The following is a 25,253-nucleotide window of genomic DNA, read 5'->3' as shown; positions in this document are numbered from 1 at the left end:
GACCACCTGTGTGGGAAAACTAGAAACTTTCAATTCCAAAGGATTTTTGTTCCCAGACACTTGCATTTCTTACCATCCTTAGAAGACTTACAAAGAACACTGAATTTTTAACTGCCATAAATGAATACCAAGAATTTTTCTAGTAATTCTTTTTTTAAAAAATGAAACCCATATCACAATTATTTTCCTCAACGTGGTCTGAAGCACTGTTGGGATTTACCAAGTTTGATAGCTAGTCAAGATTGATACCTTTTAGATTAAATCCTCTGCACTGTGTCAGCGGATTGCCATGTCTCACATCTTGTCTTCGGCTCCTCCTAAAGCAAAGAAATATTGTAAGTTGGTCATACTTAAATATGAATTAAATTATCTGCCTATTGTTGAATTTTATGAATCTTGGATTTGTCATATACATATGCAAAACAATTACATTATACAGTACAACAAACAAAAATAGAGCAACTGAAATTCTATTAGCAATGAATGGAAAATATAAACAGTGCAATAAGAGAGAAGGGAGAGAGTTCTCTCTAAAAATTGAGAATATGAGAATAAATAAATTGTCTATCAGTGCTAAAAACCACATATGAATATCACTTAATTGGGTTAACTATTATGTCTTTCAAAGTTTTCACCCTGAAGGATATTTAGTAAGAACAAAATATCAAAATCACACAGACATAACTATGTTTTTAGATTAAAATGAATTTCAAAGTCTATAATAAAAAACATGTTAAAGATATATATAATAGCAAGATTCTATAGTTTATATAATCGAGACTATATACATCTAATCTTAAGATTATAGTTACAAAACTTTGTGCCAGTTTTACAATTATTTCTTAAAATGTTGAAGAATGGACATTTTGAGAAGTATGGCAGGTATGGTGACTGCCTTTCATACAGCCAACCTAGCTTTGATCACTAGGATTCCATATATATGGTCCTCCAAGAATCACCCAGAGTGATTCCTGAGTGCAGTCAGGAATAAACTCTAAGTATCACTGGTGTGGCCACAAAAAAGACAAATAATTCATATGACACTTAATGTTGTACTTTTTTTTTTTTGCTTTTTTGGTCACACCTGGTGATGCACAGGGGTCACTCTTGGCTCTGCACTCAGGAATTACCCCTGGTTGTGCTCAGGAGACCATATGGGATTCTGGGAATCAAACCCGGGTCAGCCGCATGCAAGGCAAATGCCCTACCCGATGTGCTATCTCTCCAGCCCCTTAATGTTGTATTTTTATATAACTAAATTAATGAATACACAAGTTATTTAATCTTGTCTCAGGAAAGAAAATTAATTCTGTACTCTAGACTAACTCCTCTATCAAGTTTTTACTGCATTGATTTACTATATTTTGAAGGTCATCATTATTTACTTCACACTAACTTGTGAGTGTATATCAGATATAAGCACCATATCAGAGATTGCATGACTGAACTGGTCTTTTTTAGTCATCTAGCCAAGCAGTACCAATGGTTAAATTTATTGTCTGTGAACAATACTTAGTGATGCTTTATCAATAAACAGGAAGGACAAGATGAATAACCTAGATTTACAGTATCATATAGCCAGAGCTTTAAGATATTCTAATGGAGAAGAATATTAACAAGGCCTGGCTTCAAAGATGAAATTAGTAAGGTGACCATCTGAATCATTTTTATGTATAGATTCCCTTTAAGGCACTCATTTAAGATTATAATTGTTTGCTAATAGGCAGCATAGTATAAGACTGCATACAGAATTTTGTTTTGGTTTTATTTCAGGTTCACACTTCGCAGTACTTAGGGCTTACTCCTGTTTCTATGCTGTGCAATATTTGGCATAAATGAGGTTGAAGATGAAAAATGTTCATATTATTTACTATGGTAACTTCTTTAAGTTAGGCTACTTACTGTGTCAATGGTATTTAAAAAATCATTACATTAATGTATGTATTCAACTGTTTCCAAATACCAGTGCATTTCTTTTTACCAACAAATGACCTTTCTATCTGTATGAATTACTCTAAGTGATCTTGAAGTTTCAGTAAGATCGCTAATGCAAAAATGAGACTAGGTAAATTAACATTATTAAAGAAAAATAATGTGGAAAATATTCCAGATAATAATATTGATCCCCTAATATTTATAAAGAAAACAAATACCACATAAAATAGCTTGGAAAATAATTTATTCATGTTATTCACTATGAATATATGCATACTTAAATCTGAAAATAATTTGGACACTATATTAATACAATGTTGGAGCCTGACCGAAGTCATGAGGAGGTTCCGGGAATGTGCTGCCTTGCAAACAAGGCTGTGTCACAGCTGCAAACAGCTAGGAACTCTGAGTGAACCTGGTTGGGGTCAGCATGTTCCAATGCCTTTTGAATTGATTAACTGTGCTATGACTGGATGAAAGTTAAACAAATACCTTATTGGGTTATTGTGTGGGCTTGCATAGTTGTTGATGTGGAATACATGGGAAGTGGGATGTAAAGATTTACAAGGTGGTCTGATTTACTTCATCAAGAACATTGTGCATCATTAGGCTACAAAATAATACATACTCTAAGGTGTTGTGATATTCCGTATTTTGACCTGTGTACTCTGATGTATGCTGGCTGTTTTGATCATCAACCCAATAAAAAGGGTCTGCAAAAGCTACTCAGTAATAAATGGCCCAAGTGAGCCTTCGCCCTCCACTTTCAAACATTCCACATACCTTCCTTATCTCTGCACCCCAGACTAATCACTTGAGAACTAACAGTACAGATATTTGTTATTCTTGATTTTGGGTCACACTCGTCTGTGCTTAGGGCTTACTCCTGGCTCTGTGCTCAGAAATCACTCCTGGGAGGGTTCAGGGGAACATGGGGTGCAGAAATCAAACCTGAGTCGGCCATCTACATGACAAATGCCCTACCTACTATATTACTGTGCTGAGTCGTAGTATAATTTTAAGTAAAAGTTTTACTAAGTTATCCAAAGATGAATATTGCTAAGCTATTTTTTAGAATTAAGACAATACTAGTGATTAAAAAATAAGACACTAATAAAAATCATAATGATAATTATTTGAGCTATTTTTTCCTTCCCTACCCATGATGCATGGTTTAATGCCAGGCACAATGTGTCAGTAAAGAACAGTAAAGAACTATAATACCGTTTTAGTTCTTTGTTTTTCACAACTAGATGATCAAGATTATGACTGTGGTATTGGAAGGGCAATATGAAAATTACACTTAAGTATATGTCTTTGAAAGAATAACTGTGGTTATAAATAGGTGAGAGAATACAGAATGACTGAGTAAGCTCATATTTTAGCAGAAACTTTAAAGACATGGGCTGGGGAGAGAGCTCAAAGAGCTGAACACATTGCGCTGCAAGCAATGGGCCTGGGTTCAATTCCCAACACTGCGTGATCACCCTAGCTTCTCTTTGAGGTGATTCCAAAGCATTGAGCCAGGGATTGTTTCTCAGCATCACTGGGTGTGGCCTAAATTTCAAAAATAATATTGAAATATGTGAAAAAAAGTATTAAGAATGCAGTATTCGTCTGTAAGGTACAGAGATTTAGTAGAAAAATATTTTTTTGCTTGCTAAATAAAATATGAGAAGTCCAAAATCAAAACCTGAATGCTTTGTAGGGAATGAATACTGGACATCAAGTTCTTCATGTTATTTAAGAAACTGGTCTGCCAATAGGACTGTGGTAAAATGCAGTAGATTAACCTTCAGCAACTGCCAACACACACACACACACACACACACACACACACACACACACACCTTTCTTAGAAAAGTACTTTATCTCTGTCTCTTATGAAATTTATTCCAGATACTAGACATTTCAGTTTATATTTTTATTTTTAAATTATTGTGTGTGTATTTTGGAGGAGGGGGTGTTCTACTTCTGAGCACACCCAATGTTGCTCAGGGTTTATTCCTGCCTCCATACTCAGGCATTATTCCTGGCAGTGATAGAAGTCCATGCAGTGCCTGGGATTAAACTTCAGTTGGTTGCCAAGAATCTTGTCCTTGTTTTATCATGCTAGCTCAATTCCACTTTTTAAAGAAAAGAGCTTTGCCTTACAGTCAGTAATAATCTTAAGTATTGTGTTATAATGATAAAGGTATAAAACAACTTGGTTACTACAAAGAGTAACTACCCCCCCGCCCCCCCCCGCTTTTTTGACATTACATTTCCTTGCACCTGGTGCCTAAATTCAGATTTCCAAATCAGGCAAAGACAGCTATCAGGGCAATGAAGTTGAGGAATTCTATGTAGATAGAAATCAAGAAGATACTTACTTTGTAAGTCTTCAAATTATGCAGAGAAAATTAGAATATTGGTGTAAAAACCAGGTGTATTATTTTACTTTATACCTTTAAATAGAACTTTAAATCCACGTTTTATTGCTAAACTACTCACTATCCACACTTGACTATGTCTATATCAATAGTCCCTATTTCTCTTATATTCTAATATAACAGCAGATTCTGTGAACTGTTTCACCATCTCCATTTTCACGCTAGCAACATTTTTTCCTTATCTGAACTGTTACAGCACTCTATCCTGCATCTTCTTCCTCCCTCCAAAACCCTTCTAATCCTTGTGATCCCAGTTTCACCCACTGATCTTTATACATCAAAAGTCAAACAATGTCATGTATGTACTCAGGACTCCACAGTGGTTTTTTGTTGTTGTTCTTTTTACTTCACTCTAAATAGCCTTTGGTAGCTTTCTAATTCCTCCATCGTCTGTTGCTCTAAATTCACTTCTTCCCACCCTTCTTTTTTCTCATTCCATACCATTCATCTTGATTCTTTTTATGAACAATCCCAGCATGGTCCAGCTTTAAGGGTTTTTGGTCTTTCTCCATGGAAATGCAGACTTCTCAAATAATGTCTGATGCTTTTTTATTTTATTTTTTTGGTTATCATACTTATGTCTTTGGACTGGAGCGATAGCACAGCAGGTAAGGCATTTGCCTTGCACTCGGCCATTTGCCTTGTATGTGGCCGACCCGGGTTCAATTCCTCCATCCCTCTTGGAGAGCCCGGCAAGATACCCGTGGTGTATTCAATATGCCAAAAACAGTAACAGATCTCACAATGGAGACGTTACTGATGCCCACTGGAGCAAATCAATGAACAGGGGGATGACGGTGTGACAGTGCGACTTAAGTCTTCATTCAACAATCACAATGAATAAAAAAGTAAGAATAAACTTTTATATAGAAACTAGCATACAGAACTACTAGGTCCATTTCAGTCTGAAAGGCCTGTATTTGTCAGTCCTGAAAGGCCTATATTTTTCATAGAGAACAAAGAAGCTATTAAACACCATGATTAGACCTAACTTCTCTTTCCTGATGATACTAATTTTTATTGGTTTTGATTCTATGACTCATGATGACCAGTATGTAAGCATTACAAAATAATTGTGACCATGGCTGAGCCTGATTTTGCATATTATTTGTTCTATTATTAATTTCACTATTCATTAACCCTCCAAGTTGATGTAATATTGTAGTTGGCTGCCCAAGCCCCCCCCCACACACACACTTATCATTTTTGGACCACCCCCCACATTGCTCAGGATTTACTCCTGGCTCTATATTCAGGAATCACTCCCACTGGGCTCAAGGAATCTACATAGGGTGCTTGGGATAGAAATTGAATCCAAGTCAGCTGCATGGAAGGCAAGCACTCCACCCGCTATAATATCACTCCAGCCTCTCCTTTCTTCTAATCTAACTAGAAATCATGCACTATTCCAGGGTTTGCTCAAAGTATGTTCATCATCAATCAAAGTTTTGAAAGCACATCAGGGCACTAATCCTGAAGCAATGCTTTAGGTTATCTGAACTCTAAGAGGATTAAGCAGCACAGAGAAACTCTAAGTGGGTAAGATCCTACGCTGTACCAAAGCACATAAAACAAAAAAGATAACAATTAGGCAATGTGAAGCAAAGTTAAATGAGATTTGAAATATCTGATTAGCTGCAGATGGCAGAGGGTGAGCTGTGTTGCCCAGAAGCAGTGACAGTAGAAAAATACGTTTTCCAAACATTGTAACTTATTCTCCAGCATCTCAAGCTATAAAAAGCCCATTTCCTCATTCAAAAACTATTTGAGGTGTTGAATGGAGAACTGATTCTAATGCTGTGCACCACCATGTTATTATCCTGTGACAACAATTATTTTCTTTCCAGCGCCACTCTATGACCTCAATTTGACTTGCAACTCACCGCTTCCCAGTTGGGTAGAACCTAGAGCAAGAATGGCCGTCCCAGGCGCAGTATGGGTCTCTTGCCAAACAGCAGTCAGCACAGGCCGTACCGTAGATGTGACAGCGATGCAGAGACACTTGGGAAAGCCCTTCATTGGAGCTCACATACAACTGTTGCTATTAGAGACATGATGATTTATTTCATAGGTGGAAGTAAAAAGAAAACTTTCATCAAGAGCATAATACTGTATAACCCCAACAAACCCTTGGATTCATTCTGAAATAGACTAAAATTGAGAAGCAAAGTACAGAAGGGTATAAAGCCAAAATAAATAGAATTTTCCTACATTACTATGCCTATAATATTACCACTTTCCTGTTTCAAAAAAAATAGAGAGAAATAAAAAGTAAAGGCGCAAAGCCCCACGTAGAATATTTGTGTGTTTTAGACATTGGGAGTCATTGTTCTCTCTGATTTGAGTAAGAAATCACAGATTTAAATTACGATGCTTTATTATTATTTTTCTTTTAGTGGTATCTCTTCGCAAAACACAGACAGCTTTCTTATTCTTTAAGTCTGGCAATGCAGCACTGTAAATTTGAAAATGTCAGTTTAAAATAAAGATCAACTTTAAGTTTGTGGGGGAAACACACATAAAGAAATAGATAAAAATCATTTTTGTGAGTTTTAAGACTAAATATTACTCATGAAAGCAAATTAAAATTGCTTAGTACATTATTTTTATTCAAACACAGTTTAACTTTTTGTATAATCCTACACAGTGCCCAGTTGAGCAAATCGATGAACAATGGGACGACAGTGCTACAGTATTCATCGCTAAGACATAAGGTTGCATGATCTCTCATTTGCAGAATATGAAGAGCTTCTTATGATTCTGCTCTAAATCCCTTAGCTACATAAAATGGCTCCAAGGAGTTGAATGATCAGTTTCTAAATAACACTCCTTATTTTACAAATCACTGATACGACATAATAAAAACTAGCATGCAATATCTTTGGTAGAAATTTAACACACATCTGGATGTATAAATGCACACACACATATCTATACGTTTCCATATTTAAATTCAATCTAATGTTAAATCAGTAGCTGCACCTTGGTGCATTAGGCTTGGCAGTTAGCTGCTTCTTAGAGTCCCTCTGGCACCTAGGAAAATTTTCTTCTAATCTGAACCTCTCAAAAAGGGTCAATCATTTTCTGGATAATTAAAAAAAATAATTAAAAAATTAAATTTTACAGAATGAAATGTGATATGAGGATTAATTAGAAGATTAATTAGAATTAAAACCTGATAGTTTATTAATTGGGAGTTCATTATTACTTTCAGTCATCATGCATTTAGTACTTATGAGCCAGAAACTATTCTAAGAATTTTATTTAAATTAGCTCTTACTACATTTTGTTCTTATAAAACTTTGTAGCATAATTATTACATGATCCCAATATTTTTCAAGAGAAAATGAAAATTTATAAAAGCTACACCGCAAATTTCAGGTGGAACCTAGATTATGTGTATTCAAAGAAAGCATCTAAATCCCTGTATTATCTATTTGGGTAATTAATGTATTTTAAATAAATTGGTTTCTTTGAGGAAAATAAATTATTTCATCCTAGATATTTTCTTTTTATAATATAGATATTTTTTTTCTATAAGGTGTGTGGAAATGAAGTAGAGAATAAAGCAACAAAAATGATATAAAATGGTTTGAGCATTAGTAAACTTTCTAAACTCATGATAACTGGAGTGATAGCACAGCAGGTAGGGTATCTGCCTTGCATGTGGCTCACCCAGTTTTGATTCCTAGGTCCCTCTTGGAGAGCCTGGGAAACTACTGAGAGTATCCAGCTCTAAGGGCAGAGTCTGGCTAGCTAACTGTGGCATATTTGATGTGCCAAAAACAGTAACAAGTCTCACAATGGAGATGTTACTGTTGCCCGCTCAAGCAAATCCATGAACACCTGGAGGACAGTGCTACAGAGCTACACATATTGACAATTTCACACTGAAAAACATGTGATGTGTGGTTTTAAAAATAAATTCCCCTGAAATCAATCACTGGACCTGAAACCTGAAAGTTTTATTAAAACATTTAGATTTTATTTACACTGTAAGATGTTTAAAACAGATACATTTTCTTGTGTGTCTACATGTGTTTATATTGGGATTTCATGCAATGCATTGTGAACTACAAGTTCACAAGTTAAACTACAAGCTGAGACTTGGAATTGTATGCTGAACCTCTATGTAACATAATTGCTTTGTGTCTACTTTGAATTTTGTTCAAAACTCTTTCCATTAAACTACAGTAAACAAAGGGCTCCCCCGCTGACTTCAAAGAATCCTGACTTGGGATCAACTTCCCAGGACATTAAGGAAAATGACAAATGGCTTCTTATTACTTGGGAAAATGTTTGTTATACACCACATAAACATTTTTTACAGTTGAGATCTTTAGTTCTTTTTGTACCTTATTTATTTTTCATCATAAAAATTTAATCATGTGAAAAGAGCACAGGGCTAACTTTGGAATATGTCTTCATTGGTAACAGACCAAATATGGTGAAGATTAGTATAGTTATGGCAAAATTGTGCTAACACATAAAATCATTATTTCAATATTCCAAGAAAAATAAGACTTAGACTCTTACAAAAAGCTGCTCCCAAGGATCTATTTAATTTTAAGCAGTTTACATACACTTATTCATTTGTGAGAAAGGCATTGTATTACAGAGAAACAGATTAGTGAACTCAAATTATTTGCTTGTAATTTATGATCAGGTTAGGATTCTATGACGTCAGTTCTACTCTGAAGCTTACTCCATTTCTAATTATTCATTACACCCTGAAGAACTTTTATGGGGTTTGTTGAAGAGTTTGTTCTTTACATATTAATATTATGCTTTCCATTTCTATGATTGTTGTATAATTGGTCACAGAAATGGAATCATAGAAATGGAACATATAATCACAGATTATGAAATTAAACATTTCTGATAATTATAGTTCAAAATTTCTTCCCAAATTCTGAATTCTGATATGGTTCATATCTGAGACAGATGGATCTGTTTAAATGACATATATAAATCCTATAAGATAGCACTTCTTTAGACATAAGCATAAAAGACTGTACTGCACATTTCAAACATGTGACAGCAGCAGAAAATCATAAAAGCATTGATTACTATTCTAAGCTCCTGAGAATGTTTGTGATGTTATAGTAGCCCAAATATCATGCTAACTTCTTCCTTCAGAAAGATAACTTTTATTTTGGTTGGCTTCACACACTGTAATAGTTGAGGACATAAACTCTACAGAGCATTAAAAAATCTTATATAAATGTACTATTTTGATAAACATTTATACAAAAAAAACATAGCTATCAGGAAGATAACAGTAAATGATACACTAAACTTAAAGGCTATTCTGTGGTATACATAAATAGTATTACTTGTTAAGTACTATAACTGATGTTTTCAAAAATTGTAAAATACATGTTTTCATAATATAATTTTGACATGCATAAGAAATATATTTTTTTACCTTTTTAGATGAAATTTTCATCGTTGTTATTGGAGCATGATTCTGAAAAGTTAGGAAAAACATATTAATTACCCAGGGGATCCTTAACAAGGCATCTGTGTTTTTTTCACAGAAAGGTCAAAAAAATGCTTGGGGACTAGAGAGGTAGTACAGTAGGTAGGGCATCTGCCTTGCATGGGGTTGACCCTGCATCCATCCCTGTAGCGCACAGGGCCTCTGGAGTCTGCTGGAGCAATGATCCCTAAACCTGCCTGAACAGTGATCCCTGAGCACAGAGCCAGGAGTCAGCCCTGAGCACAGCTGGGTGTGGCCTCTCTCAAACAAATAAGTAAATAAAGTCCTAATGTCTTGATATATGCACACAAACTTTCAAAGGTTAACGATATTTGTCTACGAAATCTATTTCCTCTCTTCAGAGAAGGCTGTACTGCAGTTTTACCCAAGGTAAAAAAAAAAAAATATATATATATATATATATATATATATATATATCGACCAATATGAGAAACACAAAGAGAGAGAGAGAGAGAGAGAGAGAGGATATAAAATATTTGAGAGAACTAAAAAAAGGTATATCTTAAATATTATGTATCTTGAAAATAAAAATGTATCTTGAAATCTAAAGAATAAATAAAATTGGATCCGGAGACTCTGGTGGTTAGGCTGTAAAATAATGCCCCAGTGCTGTCTAAGACACTATTATTTATGTGTAAGTGTTGCCTTGGAAAGACACATTATTAATTCTCTTTGTTAAAAACAAAGAAACATTTTTTGAAAAGCTCCTCTTTTGATAAATATGAGTTAGTGAAGGATTTTAAGTTTTCGAGATAGTAATTTTTTTTGAAAGCCGCTCTATTCATAACTTTATGGCTCAGTATAACATCTAAGATCTTTTCAAGGCAACTACAAATAGCTGTATATCCAGGTTTAGAATTAGGAATGTTGGATATATTTTCAGAAAATATTCTGAAGAGGATTAAAAAATGAATCAGTTCTGCACTCTATAAAAACAAAGCATCTGGTTTTTAAAAGTTACATGCAACTTTTGCAGTTTATCAGTGTGACACTTAGCTTAGGACCATTTTCTTTTCGATTTAAAGGCATTATTTCCTCACAAGCCCATCACAGTACATCATACACACCCACTTATTTTTACCTCACCTCAAAAAATGTGACACAAACACCATGCTGAAGACAGCAACTGTATTTGGTAACCCACTCTCTTAATTTAGCCATTATCAATCACTGGTACACGTATTCTTAGGAAAGCTCAAATAGTTTTCAGTCTCTCTCTTGGACTGATGTCTCCCACATGCATTTTTAACTGACTCTGTTTTTCCACTGGGAGTTTATTCTTCATGGTGATAACACTAGCATAACTTGTACAACAGAATATAAGTAGCTAGCATATGATCAGAATAACAGATTTCTTTATGGCATATATGTTTGGGTTTGTGTCAACCTCACTTAACTAATGGTTTCTGATTATCAAAAAAAGGAGATATTTCAGAATTAAAAATGAAGTGCTGCAGTATGACATTTTTGTTATCTTCAAATAATTTCAGAATAAAGTACTTTATATTATTTTGGCCAGCCAATTTGTCCCCATTAAACTGAATGAGAAAAATATTTTTTATATAATACAAGTGTTTAATTTAGTGAAACATCCACTTTTTTTTTAAAGTAAAGACTAGAAAAGGTACTTGAAGTACAGCTATTGTTTTCTGAACAGTGTCAATACACTAATTAAAAAGAACTTTTGGAATAAACCCAGTGGTGCTCAGGGCTTACTCAGCTCTGTACTCAGGGGTCACTCCCAGACACATATGGGGGACTGACCCTGGGTCGGCCACATACAAGGTGAGCACCTCACCAGCTGTACTATGCCTCGAGCCCCATAATGACAAAGAACCTTAGAGTGAATTGAAGCTAGTATTAAAAACTATAAATTTAATAGCAAATCTGCCAGCTTTTTCTGATTTTTTTTTGTTTAGTTTTGTTCTTTTGGCACACCTGCTATGCTTAGGATGTACTCTTGGTTCTCCTCATGGTACTTTGGGACTATATCATGTGTTGAATATTGAACCAGGGTTGACTGTAAGTTAAGTACCTTACCCCCTACAATACCTCCCTAGTCACCTAAGAGGCATTCATGGATCCACACAGTCTCCTGTCTCATTATTTTATAATTTTAGTTCCTGCAGTGCCAGATATTGATTGAACCAAGGGCCTCACACTGGAGTGCAAGTTCTGTACTCCTAAGCTATGTCCCCTGCATACCTGGTCTAATTGTAGCTCTTATTTTGTATTTGATTTCTTTTTAGGTTTTTTAAAATATATACTCTATTGGGGCTGGAGTGATAGCACAGCGGGTAGGGCATTTGCCTTGCACACAGCTGACCTGGGTTCAATTCCCAGCATCCCATATGGTCCCCTGAGCACTGCCAGGAGTAACTCCTGAGTGCAAAGCCAGGATGTAACCCCTGTGCATTGCCGCGTGAGACCCAAAAAGCAAAAAAAAAAAAAAAAAAAGTATATTCTATTACCGAAGTCTAACAACATTGCATCTTTATCATTTATGACATCGTATGCTGAAAATTCAGTCAATATTTTTGGTAACTGAAGACATGTATATTAATATAAAAATAAGCTCTGGGTCCACTTAAAAAAGTAAATGGGCTTACTAAACACTTAATCTGTTCTAGGGGTTGAGAACCACCATTTTTTCAATTGCTGTAGATTGATCTTTTATCATCTGTAGTATGGTTTCTCAAATGGTTTATCTAGACATAGAAGTCTGCAGTAGGACTGATTCCATGCAGAAGTTTCTTTGCAACCCTAACAGTGTCCCTGGTTGGGCTTTACTCATCTTCCTAAATACTGATAAAAGGGTCCACATGAATTATAATGACCTAAACTCTTACAAATTGTAGGGTGTTCGGGCCAAGTCAAAACTGCTAGTTTTATGGAGGGATGAAGAATAAGTACGCTGCCCTAGGGAGGCTAGAGCTTAGAGGACTGAACAACTTCCCTCTATATGCCTTTTTCCTGTGTGTGTGTGTGTGTGTGTGTGTGTGTGTGTGTGTGTGATGCCTTTTCCATTGTGTTTGTTTGTGTGATGTCTTTTTCATTGTGTGTGTGTCTGTTTCATTTATGTAAACCCCAAAGAAAAAGAGAATAACACAATGGGAAAACTTAAATTCACACAAAGCAAGTTTGGTTGTTAAAAGAAAAGGGCTTGGGGAGGGGTAGTTTCATTTAACTAGATGTAAATTTGAATAAAAAGCAATAAAAAAGGAACAAAGCAGTTTTTCTTGAAATTCCTGGCTTAAAAAATAAGAGAAAGCTTATCTAACAATCAGAAATGTGAAAGCTTTGGGATTTTAGTGGCTTGTGAAGCAATGATAACAGTCCTCTCATGGAAAATCTAGGCCTTGACCACAGAACTCATTAAAAAAAAGAAAGAACAGATTTTTTAAATTGTGATGACAATTGATAAAAAGAATCCTTTAGTGTCAAGATAACTTGGAATATACACTTAAAAACTCCCCTTAAAATTTATAACATAGATTTTAGTGGGTCTTTTATCAAATATATTCTTTCTCCCAAATGGCTATAAATGAAAGAATTCCATTTTCAATTTTCTATAGTAAAGAGAGGCTGCTAAAATCTCAGGGCTAGGACAAATGGAGAAAATACTAGTGCCTGCTTGAGCAACTCGATGGTCAACGGGATGACAGTGATACAGTGATACAGTGATCTATGTTCTAAAATTCAGAGAAAAGATGTTCAAACCTTGAAGACCTCCAACTCCTCCAGAATGAGCTCACCACTGGCAGAGCTGTTTGTTGGAAGAACCACCACCTTCTGTACTGTACCCCGATCTAAATCAAAGAAAGAAACAATGGAATATTATAGTACTTTATTTGGGAAAGGGAAAGGAGTCTGGCACATTTTCAGCTACATTCTGGGGATGTTGGGAGCTGACAGTGTGCTCATCAATGACCCATGGTTGGGCTTAGGGAACTCTATGTGGTGGCAAGGATTTCCAGCTGGAAGTCTGCATGCAAGGCAAATTCCTTAAACTCTGTACTATCTTGTCAGCCCCAAGATTGAGTAACACTTTTACAAAGGCAAAATATTTAGATGTAAGTTTACAGGTTTAAATTTAAACATTCATATATTTGCTTAATAATCAGAGATATATGTTGGATGGAGCTGGAGTGATAGCACAGCGGGTAGGGCATTTGCCTTGCAGGAGGCTGACCCAGGTTCGATTCCTCTGTCCATCTCAGAGAGCCCGGCAAGCTACCGAAAGTATCCCTCCCACACAGCAGAGCTTGGCAAGCTACCCATGGCATATCCGATATGCCAAAAACAGTAACAAGTCTCACAATGGAGATGTTACTGGTGCCCACTGAGCAAATCGATGAACAATGGGATGACAGTGCTACAGTGCAATTGTACATTATATATTAGTATGATGTTGATTTTCTTCTACATTATATGCTTAAACTTGGATTTTATGTATTTAAAATGCATTAATATAAGCACCTTATCCATATCTTTGATGTGCTCATAATTGTGAAAGAGGAAAATAATGTGCAAATGTCTTAAGAAATAAAACAATTCTGTGTCTATTCTTAAACTACAGATATGAAATTTTAAGTGTGGCCCTTCATATTCCTTAGATCTCAAAACCAAGATTATAAAGTAACACTGCCAAAGTTTATTAACATTCACACAATGATTAGATCAGACAAAAAATATTGCTAGGTATATTGCTAGATATTTTATAGGTAAAATAACACAAATGTACAGTTGTTTGGGTCCTTCCTAATTACAAATAAAGAACTTTAAAATTTATGCTAAACTCATTGCTAATAGCTGTTTTGTTTTCCTATAATTTTTTAAACATCTAATATTCAGCCAAGAGATTCTTTTACAGATCCCCTCAGGTTTATATCCCTGCTGTTTATAAAGTATTACCTTTGTAAGCATTACCTGCTCTTTATAAGTATTACCTCAGCCATTGTTTATTCAAATTCAGAACCAAACTTCACTGGGACTGAATCAATCCTTCCTTCCTTCCTTCCTTCCTTCCTTCCTTCCTTCCTTCCTTCCTTCCTTCCTTCCTTCCTTTCTTTCTTTCTTTCTTTCTTTCTTTCTTTCTTTCTTTCTTTCTTTCTTTCTTTCTTTCTTTCTTTCTTTCTTTCTTTCTTTCTTTCTTTCTTTCTTTCTTTCTTTCTGTTACTCCTGGCTCATGCACTCAGGAATTACCCCGGTGATGCTCAAGGGACCATATGGGATGCTGGGAATTGAACCTGAGTCAGCAACGTGCAAGGCAAACTCCCTACCTGCTGTGCTATCGCTCCAGCCCCTGGGACTCAATTCTTAAGTGCAGAGCAGAGTCTAAGAAGTAATCAATAATTACCCGATTGGGCAAGATCTCTTGAATTTGGACTTTCAGAAATGAATATCTGAATCACCAATGTATACCATTTAATAAGGATCCGTTTTATACATCTTCAGTATACTATGTGATTCTTTCCAAGATATATACTCTTAAAAGACAAATTTAATTTAGTCCATTTTAATAGACCAGACCATACTACATACCAATACTTAATGGAACAATCAGTTTTCAAATTCTAGAGATATTTCAATTAGCTGTGGCACCACGATAGTCTCCCTCTCTCTCTGCCTCTTTCTCTGCCTCTCTCTTTCTATATATATGTATATATACATATATATATGTATGTATCACTGTCATCCCATTGCTCATCAATTTGCTTGAGCAAGCACCAGTAATGTCTCCATTGTGAGACTTGCTGTTACTGTTTTTGACATATCAAATATGCCACAAGTAGCTTGCCAGTCTCTGCCATGCTGGCGAGATACTCTCGGTAGCTTGCTGGGCTCTCCGAGAAGGGTGGAGGAATGGAACCTAGGTCAGCCACGTGCAAGGCAAACACCCTACCTGCTGTGCTATCGCTGTAGCCTTTCTCTCTCTCTCTTTTTCTCTCTCTTGTCTCTCTCTCTCTCTCTCTCTCTCTCTATCTATCTATCTATCTATCTATCTATCTATGTATAGCACTGTTGTCCTGTTGTTCATCGATTTGCTTGAGCGAACACCAGTAACATCTTCATTGTGAGATGTGTTACTATTTTTGGCATATCTAATACACCATGAGTAGTTTGCCAGGTTCTGCCATGCTGGCAAGATACTCTCGGTAGCTTGACGGGCTCTGTCTCTCTCTCTCTCTCTCTCTCTCTCTCTCTATATATATATATATATATATGTGTGTGTGTGTGTGTGTGTGTGTATATATACATATATATATATGGAACCCCAAGATTGTTTCCTAAGCATGTTAATAGGTTAGTTTTTCTCAAAAAATTCATCTGTGGTAGATACCCGTAGTTTCCTTTTAACAACCTATAATCACAAATACCTAGTCTTTCTATAAAAAATGCTTCTGCTCTACCCATGTACTGTACCACTCATTATATCTATATCTTTTTATCTATCTATCTATCTATCTATCTATCTATCTATCTATCTATCTAATCTATCTATCTAAGTAGTACTGAGTTTTCTTTAGTCCACTTTCATTAATTGATTCAACAGCAACAAAAAATAAATACTTCAGCAAATCAGGCACTCTATCTACTCTGGATGCAAAGATAAATAATGACAAGCACTAGAATTTATGGTCTAGAATTTACAGAGTTTTTAGGACTGTGTTTCCATTAAAATGTTAGACACTGAGAGATATGCATTCCAGAACATCCATAAAACTCCCAATCATTGATGTCTACATAAAATCTCCTTTGCACCCTTTATTTGGGAGATGATAATATAGTTAGCTCTCCAATATCATTCTTGAGGTAGTGAGAATGGCATTCCTTAAATGTACTCTGAACTATAAATCATTTTTACTGTATTTCACAGAATGAGATAGTGTTTTATGTCCTAAGGAGAAAAGCACCATGCCTAAGATATTCTTTCAGTGAAAGAGAATATTTTCCCCTCCAAGTCTCTTGGCATAAGTGTAAAATACAAGTAATAAGTGTGTATTTTGTAATGAATACTTGTTATACCTAAGGTCTACCCAGAATCTCTTTCACTTCTTTTGGTAATAATACACTGATACCAATATTTTTGAAACATTTCTCCCATTCTAAGACTCTTGGTGGAGTATAATTATTCTTTACATCATATTCATATGTTTTCCAGCTCCAAAGACATGCGTAATTTAGGGAAATTGAATAAAAACATTTCTTTGTTCTAGTTATTCCAATAGGTATGGATGTATAAGAAAGTCCTCCTGAGACATAGGTAGGTTAGAACCTCTTTTTATCTGAGATAGGGATGCTAAAGCTGTGTAAATCTAGTGGTGGGGGACTCTCCATGTGATTATTTGCAGGATCTTCACTTGAGAATAAATAATACATAAGCACAACAGAATGAGGGGGAAATGAGTTCTGATAACCTCATTACATTTAACACTAATTCAACTATGACTAAAGATTCCTCCAGAATTTTCTAGCTGAGGCATGCATGAACACATGTACACACACATACACATACATACACACACACATACACCATTCTTTTCCTTTAACTAATTTGAGTCTGGTATACAGTTACTTTCGGTTGAAAGAATCCTGACTAAAAAAAGTAAATAAGCAACATATGTAAATTGCTTAACATAATATCTTGAACGCAGTATACCTTCAGTAAACGCAGATTCTTTTTTTAGTTTTAGTCAATCACTTAGGAAATTTTTGATACTACAGGAGTCATCCTTCTTTTCTGAACCTTAATTTGCTAATTTACAAAAGATTCTTGGTACATACAAAAGCATTATTGTATGGACCAAGCAAAATAAATGTTATAAATTGTTTATATAATGAAAACCTATATCGGAAACTATGTTGTCATGAACTGTCATTAGTGAATTTCTCCTTTTGCTTCAGTAAATCATCACAGAAAAATCTCAGATAAGTCTCTTTCCTCTCGTATATAGTTTATACCACCTATTTTTTTATAATATCAGAGAATACAGCACTATTATCCTAATGTCTCCAAACAAGAAAAACTCCATTTATAGCACAGTAAGTGCTATCTCACACAAGTGATCAAACATAGTTCATTATCCAATTGGTCATTTTACATTTATCTGCAACATTTTATTTATTTATCCTTAGAGGATTTAACCTCAAAATTTTTATGTGAAACATTACGTTTGCCTCTGCACTTTTGGTTGTTTAAGGTTTGGGGAAACAGTAATACTTAATACTATTGTCCTTCTCTTCCCCTCACTACTAACCTGTAAAAATAACCTTTTTGAATGTTTGACCTATTCAATTACACAAGTTCCAATAGTCTGAAGGGTCCTAAGCTGTCACATCTTTGAAGTTCTTAACAATTTTAAACAAAGGATCCTAAAATTTATTTTTGTCACTGAAATTTATATTGCCAGTCTGATTTTTGGTAATTAATAAAAATGGTAAGAAGAGATCTTATTCAATTTGTGGAAGGCAAATATGCAATTCCAACATCATATATGCACATCTATATTTCTTCTCAATCTCCACTGCAGTGTCTCTACATGTTGACCTAAGTAGTCTTATGCTTGATTTCAGTGGCAAATTGCTGCAGGAAAATCATTTATATATATTATTATTTAAAATTAGTATTACAAAAGAAATAGTCACTCTCTGTTAAAGGATAATTCTTTTATTTCTAGAAACCTGTTAAGTATTTTATTTTATTATTTTTATTTTTATTTTTTTAAAATGTTATTCTTTTATTGAATCACCATATGGAAAGTTACAAAGCTCACAGGAAACCAGTTAAGTATTTTAAATCAAAAAGAAAGAAAAAGGTCTGGCAATGAAAGCTTTGTATTTAAATGATGAACCAATGACTAGATAATTTACATTGTTAATTTCTATTAAACCTCACCAATTGGCTCCTTATTTTTTGTGTTAAAATACACAATCATAGCAGATTTGTTCTTAGCATTAGGTTATTAAATGGCTGTTACACTGTTTTATTAGCCTATTTAAATTTAAATTTTTAATAAATTATATGTTAGAAATATTCCTTAGAAACACATACTTGTACTTATCAAAATCTTTATTAGCAGCCTATCCTATATACTTTTAAGAGATGACAATTCTATTTCTGAATGAGCTCCCTGTTACCAAAAAAACATTGGTTTTATTATTCGGTCATTTAACAGGATTTCTAACACATAGTAAAGTGCTTTTCACACTCCACTATAATTTAACCGATATGATCTTGACAACTTTCAGGTTCAGCTGTTGCAGCATGAGTCACAGTGGGTTATCAATTGCATTTCCACAGTGTCTGTAGAGGTGTGGCCCTTCCAAAGTCCAAATCAACACATGCTTTACTTTAGTCGGAAGAAGAAGGACCAAGTCAGAATGATCTTTCTCATATGCTGGATATAACCAAAATGTAGTAGAGGAATAGCAATTGCCCAGAGGCAACAGGAATTGAGAACTGGCCGTAAGTAGAAAGCAAACCACAGGGGAGAAAACGGTGGATAAGATAGGGAGGGAGACACTGAGACATTGGTGGAGGAAGGTGGTCATTGAGGGTGTCACTGAGCTGTCATGTGTCAGGCATGAAACTCTATCAGTAACTGTAAAGGACAGTCCCTTAAAGAAAAGGAAGTGCCTGGCACAGGGACAAGTGGAGGGTATGGGTGTGGGTGGGTGTGTACTACAGACACTGAAAGAAGGAAGTTGACATTGGTGATAGGATTGGTGTTGAGACATTGTATGCCTTACACTCAATCACGAATGACTTTATAATCACTGTGTCTTTAAAAAACAAATGAATTTTAAAAGCTTTAAATGTTATTATTGATTTCCCAAAGTGTGCTGTTGTAAAAAGTTTGTACGGTCAAAAAAATTTGGAGAATACTAGGTTAACCTTATTTAAACAATATGCTTTGCTGCAGACTCATTGAAATAATTATTTTTTTTTGAAAAAATTTGAAATTAGTGTACAGGGACTTTCAAATTAATTTTCTTCATATTAATTTAATTTGAATTCCAAGCCAATACTACCCTTGTTCTTTCATACTACCTTTGTTCTTTCAAAGATCATGTTGCATTATATACAGAGGTTCCCCAAGATGGAGAGATAGTACAGAGAGAAAAATGCTTGCTATGCCTGCAGATGCCCTGGGTTTGATTCCCAGAACTGTATAATTTCCCCAAACACCACCAGGAGTGATCCCTTAGCACAGACCCATGAGTAAGCTCTTTGCCCAGGTTCAGCTATTGAAGCATGAGTCATGGTGGGATATCCATTGTATTTCCAATTTACTGTTACTGATAGGGTTTCATGCCCCAACAGTGAGTCCTCAACCTCGTAAAACAAACAGTTTCTCCAACTATGTCTTTCATATTGCATCATTGAAAATCACTTTGAAATGTCATATCGTATCAGAAATGTTTTTTGAAGAATTTTAAATATAATCTATTGAAGAACATTTAACAACTCAAATATTTTAGTATTGCAAAGTAAACAATATAATTCTCTCTAACTTCTTTCTCTTCTTAGTAATTGTATTTGATGACAAATAATTAAATACTAGATTAGTTGCCATTAATTTTTATATATTTCTATTTTTTTTCTTTTTAATGTCAGCTAAAATGACAAGGATAAAATTAATGGCAATTTGCAACATATGAGAGTGTTCTAGAAGAGTCCTAAGCAAATATATATATCTAAATCTATCTATACATATATATAGATATAGATATAAAATTACAACAAATACTCAATCCATAAACATTAAGATAAAGATAAGATCTGAAGTTAGGCATTTTCAAACACTGCAGAAATGCAATAAAGAATTCTTTCTGGGGGCAATGTGTAGTTGGCTATGATGAAGTAACTGGTAACAGAACAGTCTTCCTATAGTAAATAACTATAAAACTGGAAAATCTACGAGATAATTCTTTCTAGGTAATGAGTAACAGACAGCAGTAGATTAAAAGAAGAGAAATTTAAGTAATCTTCATGATGATCACTTTCTATCTGGGATAAATTCCTCCACAGAGGTATCCAAGTAGTTAGTATCCAAGTAGCTCATGGTAAGTCCATTGAGATGAAGAAGCAGACGGAGAATTTGGGGGTGACAAAAACAAGTCAGCTTTGTGATGTATTATAATGGAGAGGCAGTGGTCCAAAATGGGGTTCCAGAAGTCCCTGTGGATCTGTGATTGATTCCTTGGCTATATACTAAAAGAATGAGAACATCAAAGGCTTAACAGATTGCAGCTGTTACGGGGAGAATGAAAGAGATTTAAAAAAAAAAAAGATTTTAGTAGTTGGGCTGGGTGAAGTTGGAACTCCAAGTCTCTGAGAGTAGCCAGGTTGCAGTGATACTTTGTTAGGACCCTGGCATCCAGTTCAGTCCAGTTTATATAAGAAAAGCCAAGGCTAAAGAATAAGAGCAATATTCCAGAGTAAGGTGTAACTCTGGCCTGTACTAGCAAAATTTAGAGCCAAGATCCATTCACACACAAAGGAGAAAGTTCAGTGCTTGGGTCATGCTAAATTGTCTCACCCTGAGCACACAGCTTTTAACATAGAATAAAACATCTTTTAACAAATTCAAAGTAATCAACTAATAATTGATCTCATGTTATACTAGGAATTAACACTCAGTAGGGGAAAATAAAAGAATCTTATCCAAGGTATATCAGAATGTCAATTATTCAGTAACCTCAAATTAGTATTATTGTACAACGAGAGAAAAGAGAGAGAATAGGAATGTGTGGTCAGTACTTAAGAAGAAAGAGTTAAGTAACTCCCATGTGCTAGGCTTAACAAGTAACAATTTTAAAGTTATTACTATAGATATTGTAGTTATTTAAAATAAAAAGTAAATTCCAAAATTAAAGGAAGACATGGTTTTAAATAATACAAACACAATCAGAAAAAATTAAGGAGTTCTTAAGTTAAATGAATATATTAGAACTCAAATACAAGAAGTAAAAAAAAAACCCATAAACTTAATAGTAAATTGTGAATGAAAGAGTCAAAGAAGTTAAAGTCAACACAAAAATGTATACAGTTGTAAGCACCAATTAAAAATTGGTTTTTAAAAATAAGATTTAAAAAGTAGAAAGAGACTTTGGGGCATGTATTTATTTTATCAAATGATCTAACAGAGGTATAACCTGAAATCTTAGAGGAAATTAAGGAGAGATTATGTAAGAACATATATAAATGCATATATATATAATAAATGACTGAAAATGTTCTGAAGTTTATAGTCACGTGATGCTACAAATAAGGCATTCTCAACATCTACAATGAGTAAAGACATAGGAAACACAGATAAACTCTTTCTATTTAAACTGCTGAAAATAAAACGCAAACCACAAAATCAGAATCTAGAGTTTCTGAATTTATTGTACCATTTTACCCCCCTCACCCCCCCATTTTTAGAAGACAAATTTAGCAACTTCACTACATCTGATGCTAGACTACACTATACCACCTGATCTAGAACTGCTGCTACCATTTGGTAATCTAAGAAAACTTGGCATGAGGACAAACGCTGAGCCCCATCCCTGCCAGAAATACTGGAGACAAAATACTAAAGAAAGCAGCTGAAGTCCAAGTCCTTGTCAAACATCTGAGAGACCTACCATAGTGTTTTTTGATTTTATTTTTGTGTCCCATCCTATAGTGCTCAGGGCTCAAGGTTCACTTCTTGATCTCTCCTTGACTATAAGGAGAGATATATAAGGGACCCTGGATTAGACACAGGCAAGGCAAATGCCCTATCCACTATACCATTGTTCTGGTCCCAGTTTTTCAGGTCTGTAGCAGATATTAAATAAAATTAACATAAAATGACATTTCTGAAAATTGTGATAGCAATATATAATGTTGCACTTTCCACTACAATAACAAAAAAAAAGCCAAGTGGAGCTATTTGTGACATTTTATTGAGCAGGAACATAATCAGGTTTTCTGGCATATGTGTATGAGAACAATACTATGTTTTTAATACAGGTCCATTTTGGTTTTTTAAATTCCATGCTTGCCAATTTTTCTCTCTTTAAATTTGGTGGGAAAAAAAATTGTACTGATACGAGCAATTTTGGCTGCAAAATCCTATCTGTACCTATTTGAGTTTCTTTGGTCTGTATTTGTTGTTTTTTTTTTCTTTTGGTCTCTGTTATGTTTGGCTTAAAAATTCCTTTGTTTTGATTCAGAAATACTACATATCACCTGTAGTGTAAGATTCTGTAAGAAATCTTACAGCTGTATAAATATATATTACCTTTTCCTATTTACGTACTTCTTAATCCTGAAACATATTTTGGTTTTAAATATGAGAATATAATTCAGGATTTTTATTTTCTCATTTATTAAATTTTTTAGTGAAACAAAAATAATTATATTGAGAGATTTATTTGGAGAAATGTGAGAAGAGATATGTATTTAAGGATAAATAAAACTAGATGAAATCTCTGTTCTAATTATTACTAAACAATACTCAAGAGTACTCTCTATAATACTCTATAGTACTCTCCAAAATACTTTTGAGTATTTAAAAGCAGACAAGTTAAAGCTATTATATGAATTCAGAAAACTGTTATTGACTCTGCTTTGGAGCAGCAGGCATAGCACAAGAATAATCCACGTGCTGAAGATGGCACCTTTGAAAATCTTTGATGGCTATCTTTATGCCATTGACTATCAGGAACAGATATGCATTTGATACCAATTTTTACATCATGAATAGTACTGTAGCACTGCTGCGCTGTAGTCCCATTGTTCATCAATTTGCTGAGCAGGCACCAGTAACAACTTCATTGTGAGACTTGTTGTTACTATTTTTGGCATATCAAATATGTCACGGGTAGCTTGCCTGGCTCTGCCATGCAGGTGGGGTATTCTCAGTAGCTTGCCAGGCTCTCCAAGAGGGATGGAGGAATCAAACTTCGGTTGGCTGCGTGCAAGGCAAATGCCTTTTACATTGTGCTATCACTAGTCCTCAGGCAGGCCTGAGGGACATCATGAATAAAAAGAAAAATATACTGTCACTTCACCTAGCACTACCCACAATGTTATCCTCCATTTCCATTTATTCTTTGTTCTTGGCACTTACAAGTGGTAAAATCTTGACAAAATCTGCCTCCTATAATACCATTTGATTCTCTGTCTATAGAATGTGGCTATAGGACTTGCTTCAGGTACTTATTCAAGTTCAAAGGAAAGAGCTTTTGGGAAACTTCTTTTAAAATGTACTTAAATAATTTGATGTTCCATCTGAAACTGTTTATCATTCTTTTCCTGAAATATAACTTATTTATTGTTATGAAAGTTGTATGCTTTATCTTATAAAGATTTAGACCATGTGCAGGAATAGGTCTGCTCCTCTGTTCTGGAGGACACCTGTTACTTTCACCTTCACTCTATCATCTTGGTAAACACTTCGTACTTTTCTACAAATTCAGCGAGTCCCTCCAGAGCTAGTCTAATCTTCATTGTCCCCGAGAGAGACCTCGAGGGCTGTCAGGATTCAGCTGACACTTAGCACTGTTAATGACCGCCTTATCTACGTCTCTAGCACAGCCTATTCTGCTGAAGCACAGGTACTCTAACACCCTCTTGGGCTTACTCAACTGAATGATCCACCAAATCTTTAACTCAGTGTGAGACAGACCTGGGCTTGAGCTTAACTGCTGTTACTAATCACTTAAAGACCATAAGCAAGCCATCTCGCCTATTAAAACCTCAATTTAGTCAACTATAAAATGGGAATAATGAATCTATCTCACTGGTGATCTATGGGATTATAATGAGATACTGTATTTTAGGTGATACGTTTAGTACCTGGATGCACTGCATTCATTGGAAAGAATAGATAAGTATGCAATGCAAAAGGAATTTATTTTCTCTCCAAATCTGTCCATTATTCCTGTTTCCCTTTGATCTGCAATGGTACTTTTCCCATTTATTTGTCAAGCCACAAATCTGTAACACAGTCTAGTCTTTTGTTTTCCAACCTCCACCTAAATAAGTCTGCTGTTATCAGGTAATTTCCTCTTTCTAAATAATTATAAAACCTGTTAATCCTTCTTAATCTTTCACTGTCACTGTCACTGTCACTGTCATCCTGTTGCTCATAGATTTGCTCGAGCAGGCACCAGTAATGTCTCCATGTGAGACTTGTTACTGTTTTTGGCATATTGAATACACCATGGGTAGCTTGCCAGGCTCTGCTGTGCGGGTGAGATACTCTCAGTAGCTTGCTGGGCTCTCCGAGAGGGGCGGAGGAATCGAACCCGGGTCGGCCGCGTGCATGGCAAATGCCCTACCTTTTGTGCTATTGCTCCAGCCCACAATTTTTGACAATTTTTGTTGTTGTTCCAAAAAGCAT

General features: G+C 35.0%; 1 protein-coding gene across 1 annotated transcript in view; it reads right to left on the bottom strand.

Annotated features, from left to right (window-relative positions):
- SEMA3C (semaphorin 3C) overlaps positions 1-25,253 on the bottom strand; it is a 182,749-nt gene that overhangs the window by 12,700 nt on the left and 144,796 nt on the right. Inside the window, exons 13-16 of the mRNA XM_055134964.1 lie at positions 13,591-13,679; positions 9,796-9,837; positions 6,251-6,408; positions 250-317 (exon numbers count right to left, since the gene is read on the bottom strand). Of these exons, the coding sequence (XP_054990939.1) occupies positions 250-317; positions 6,251-6,408; positions 9,796-9,837; positions 13,591-13,679 (357 nt within the window). The remainder of the gene's footprint in view (positions 1-249; positions 318-6,250; positions 6,409-9,795; positions 9,838-13,590; positions 13,680-25,253) is intronic.

This window comes from Sorex araneus, chromosome 1 (assembly GCF_027595985.1).
Source record: "Sorex araneus isolate mSorAra2 chromosome 1, mSorAra2.pri, whole genome shotgun sequence".
NCBI lineage: Eukaryota > Metazoa > Chordata > Mammalia > Eulipotyphla > Soricidae > Sorex > Sorex araneus.
Note: the sequence above shows the minus strand (reverse complement) of the source record. Positions and strands in the feature narration are given on the sequence as shown.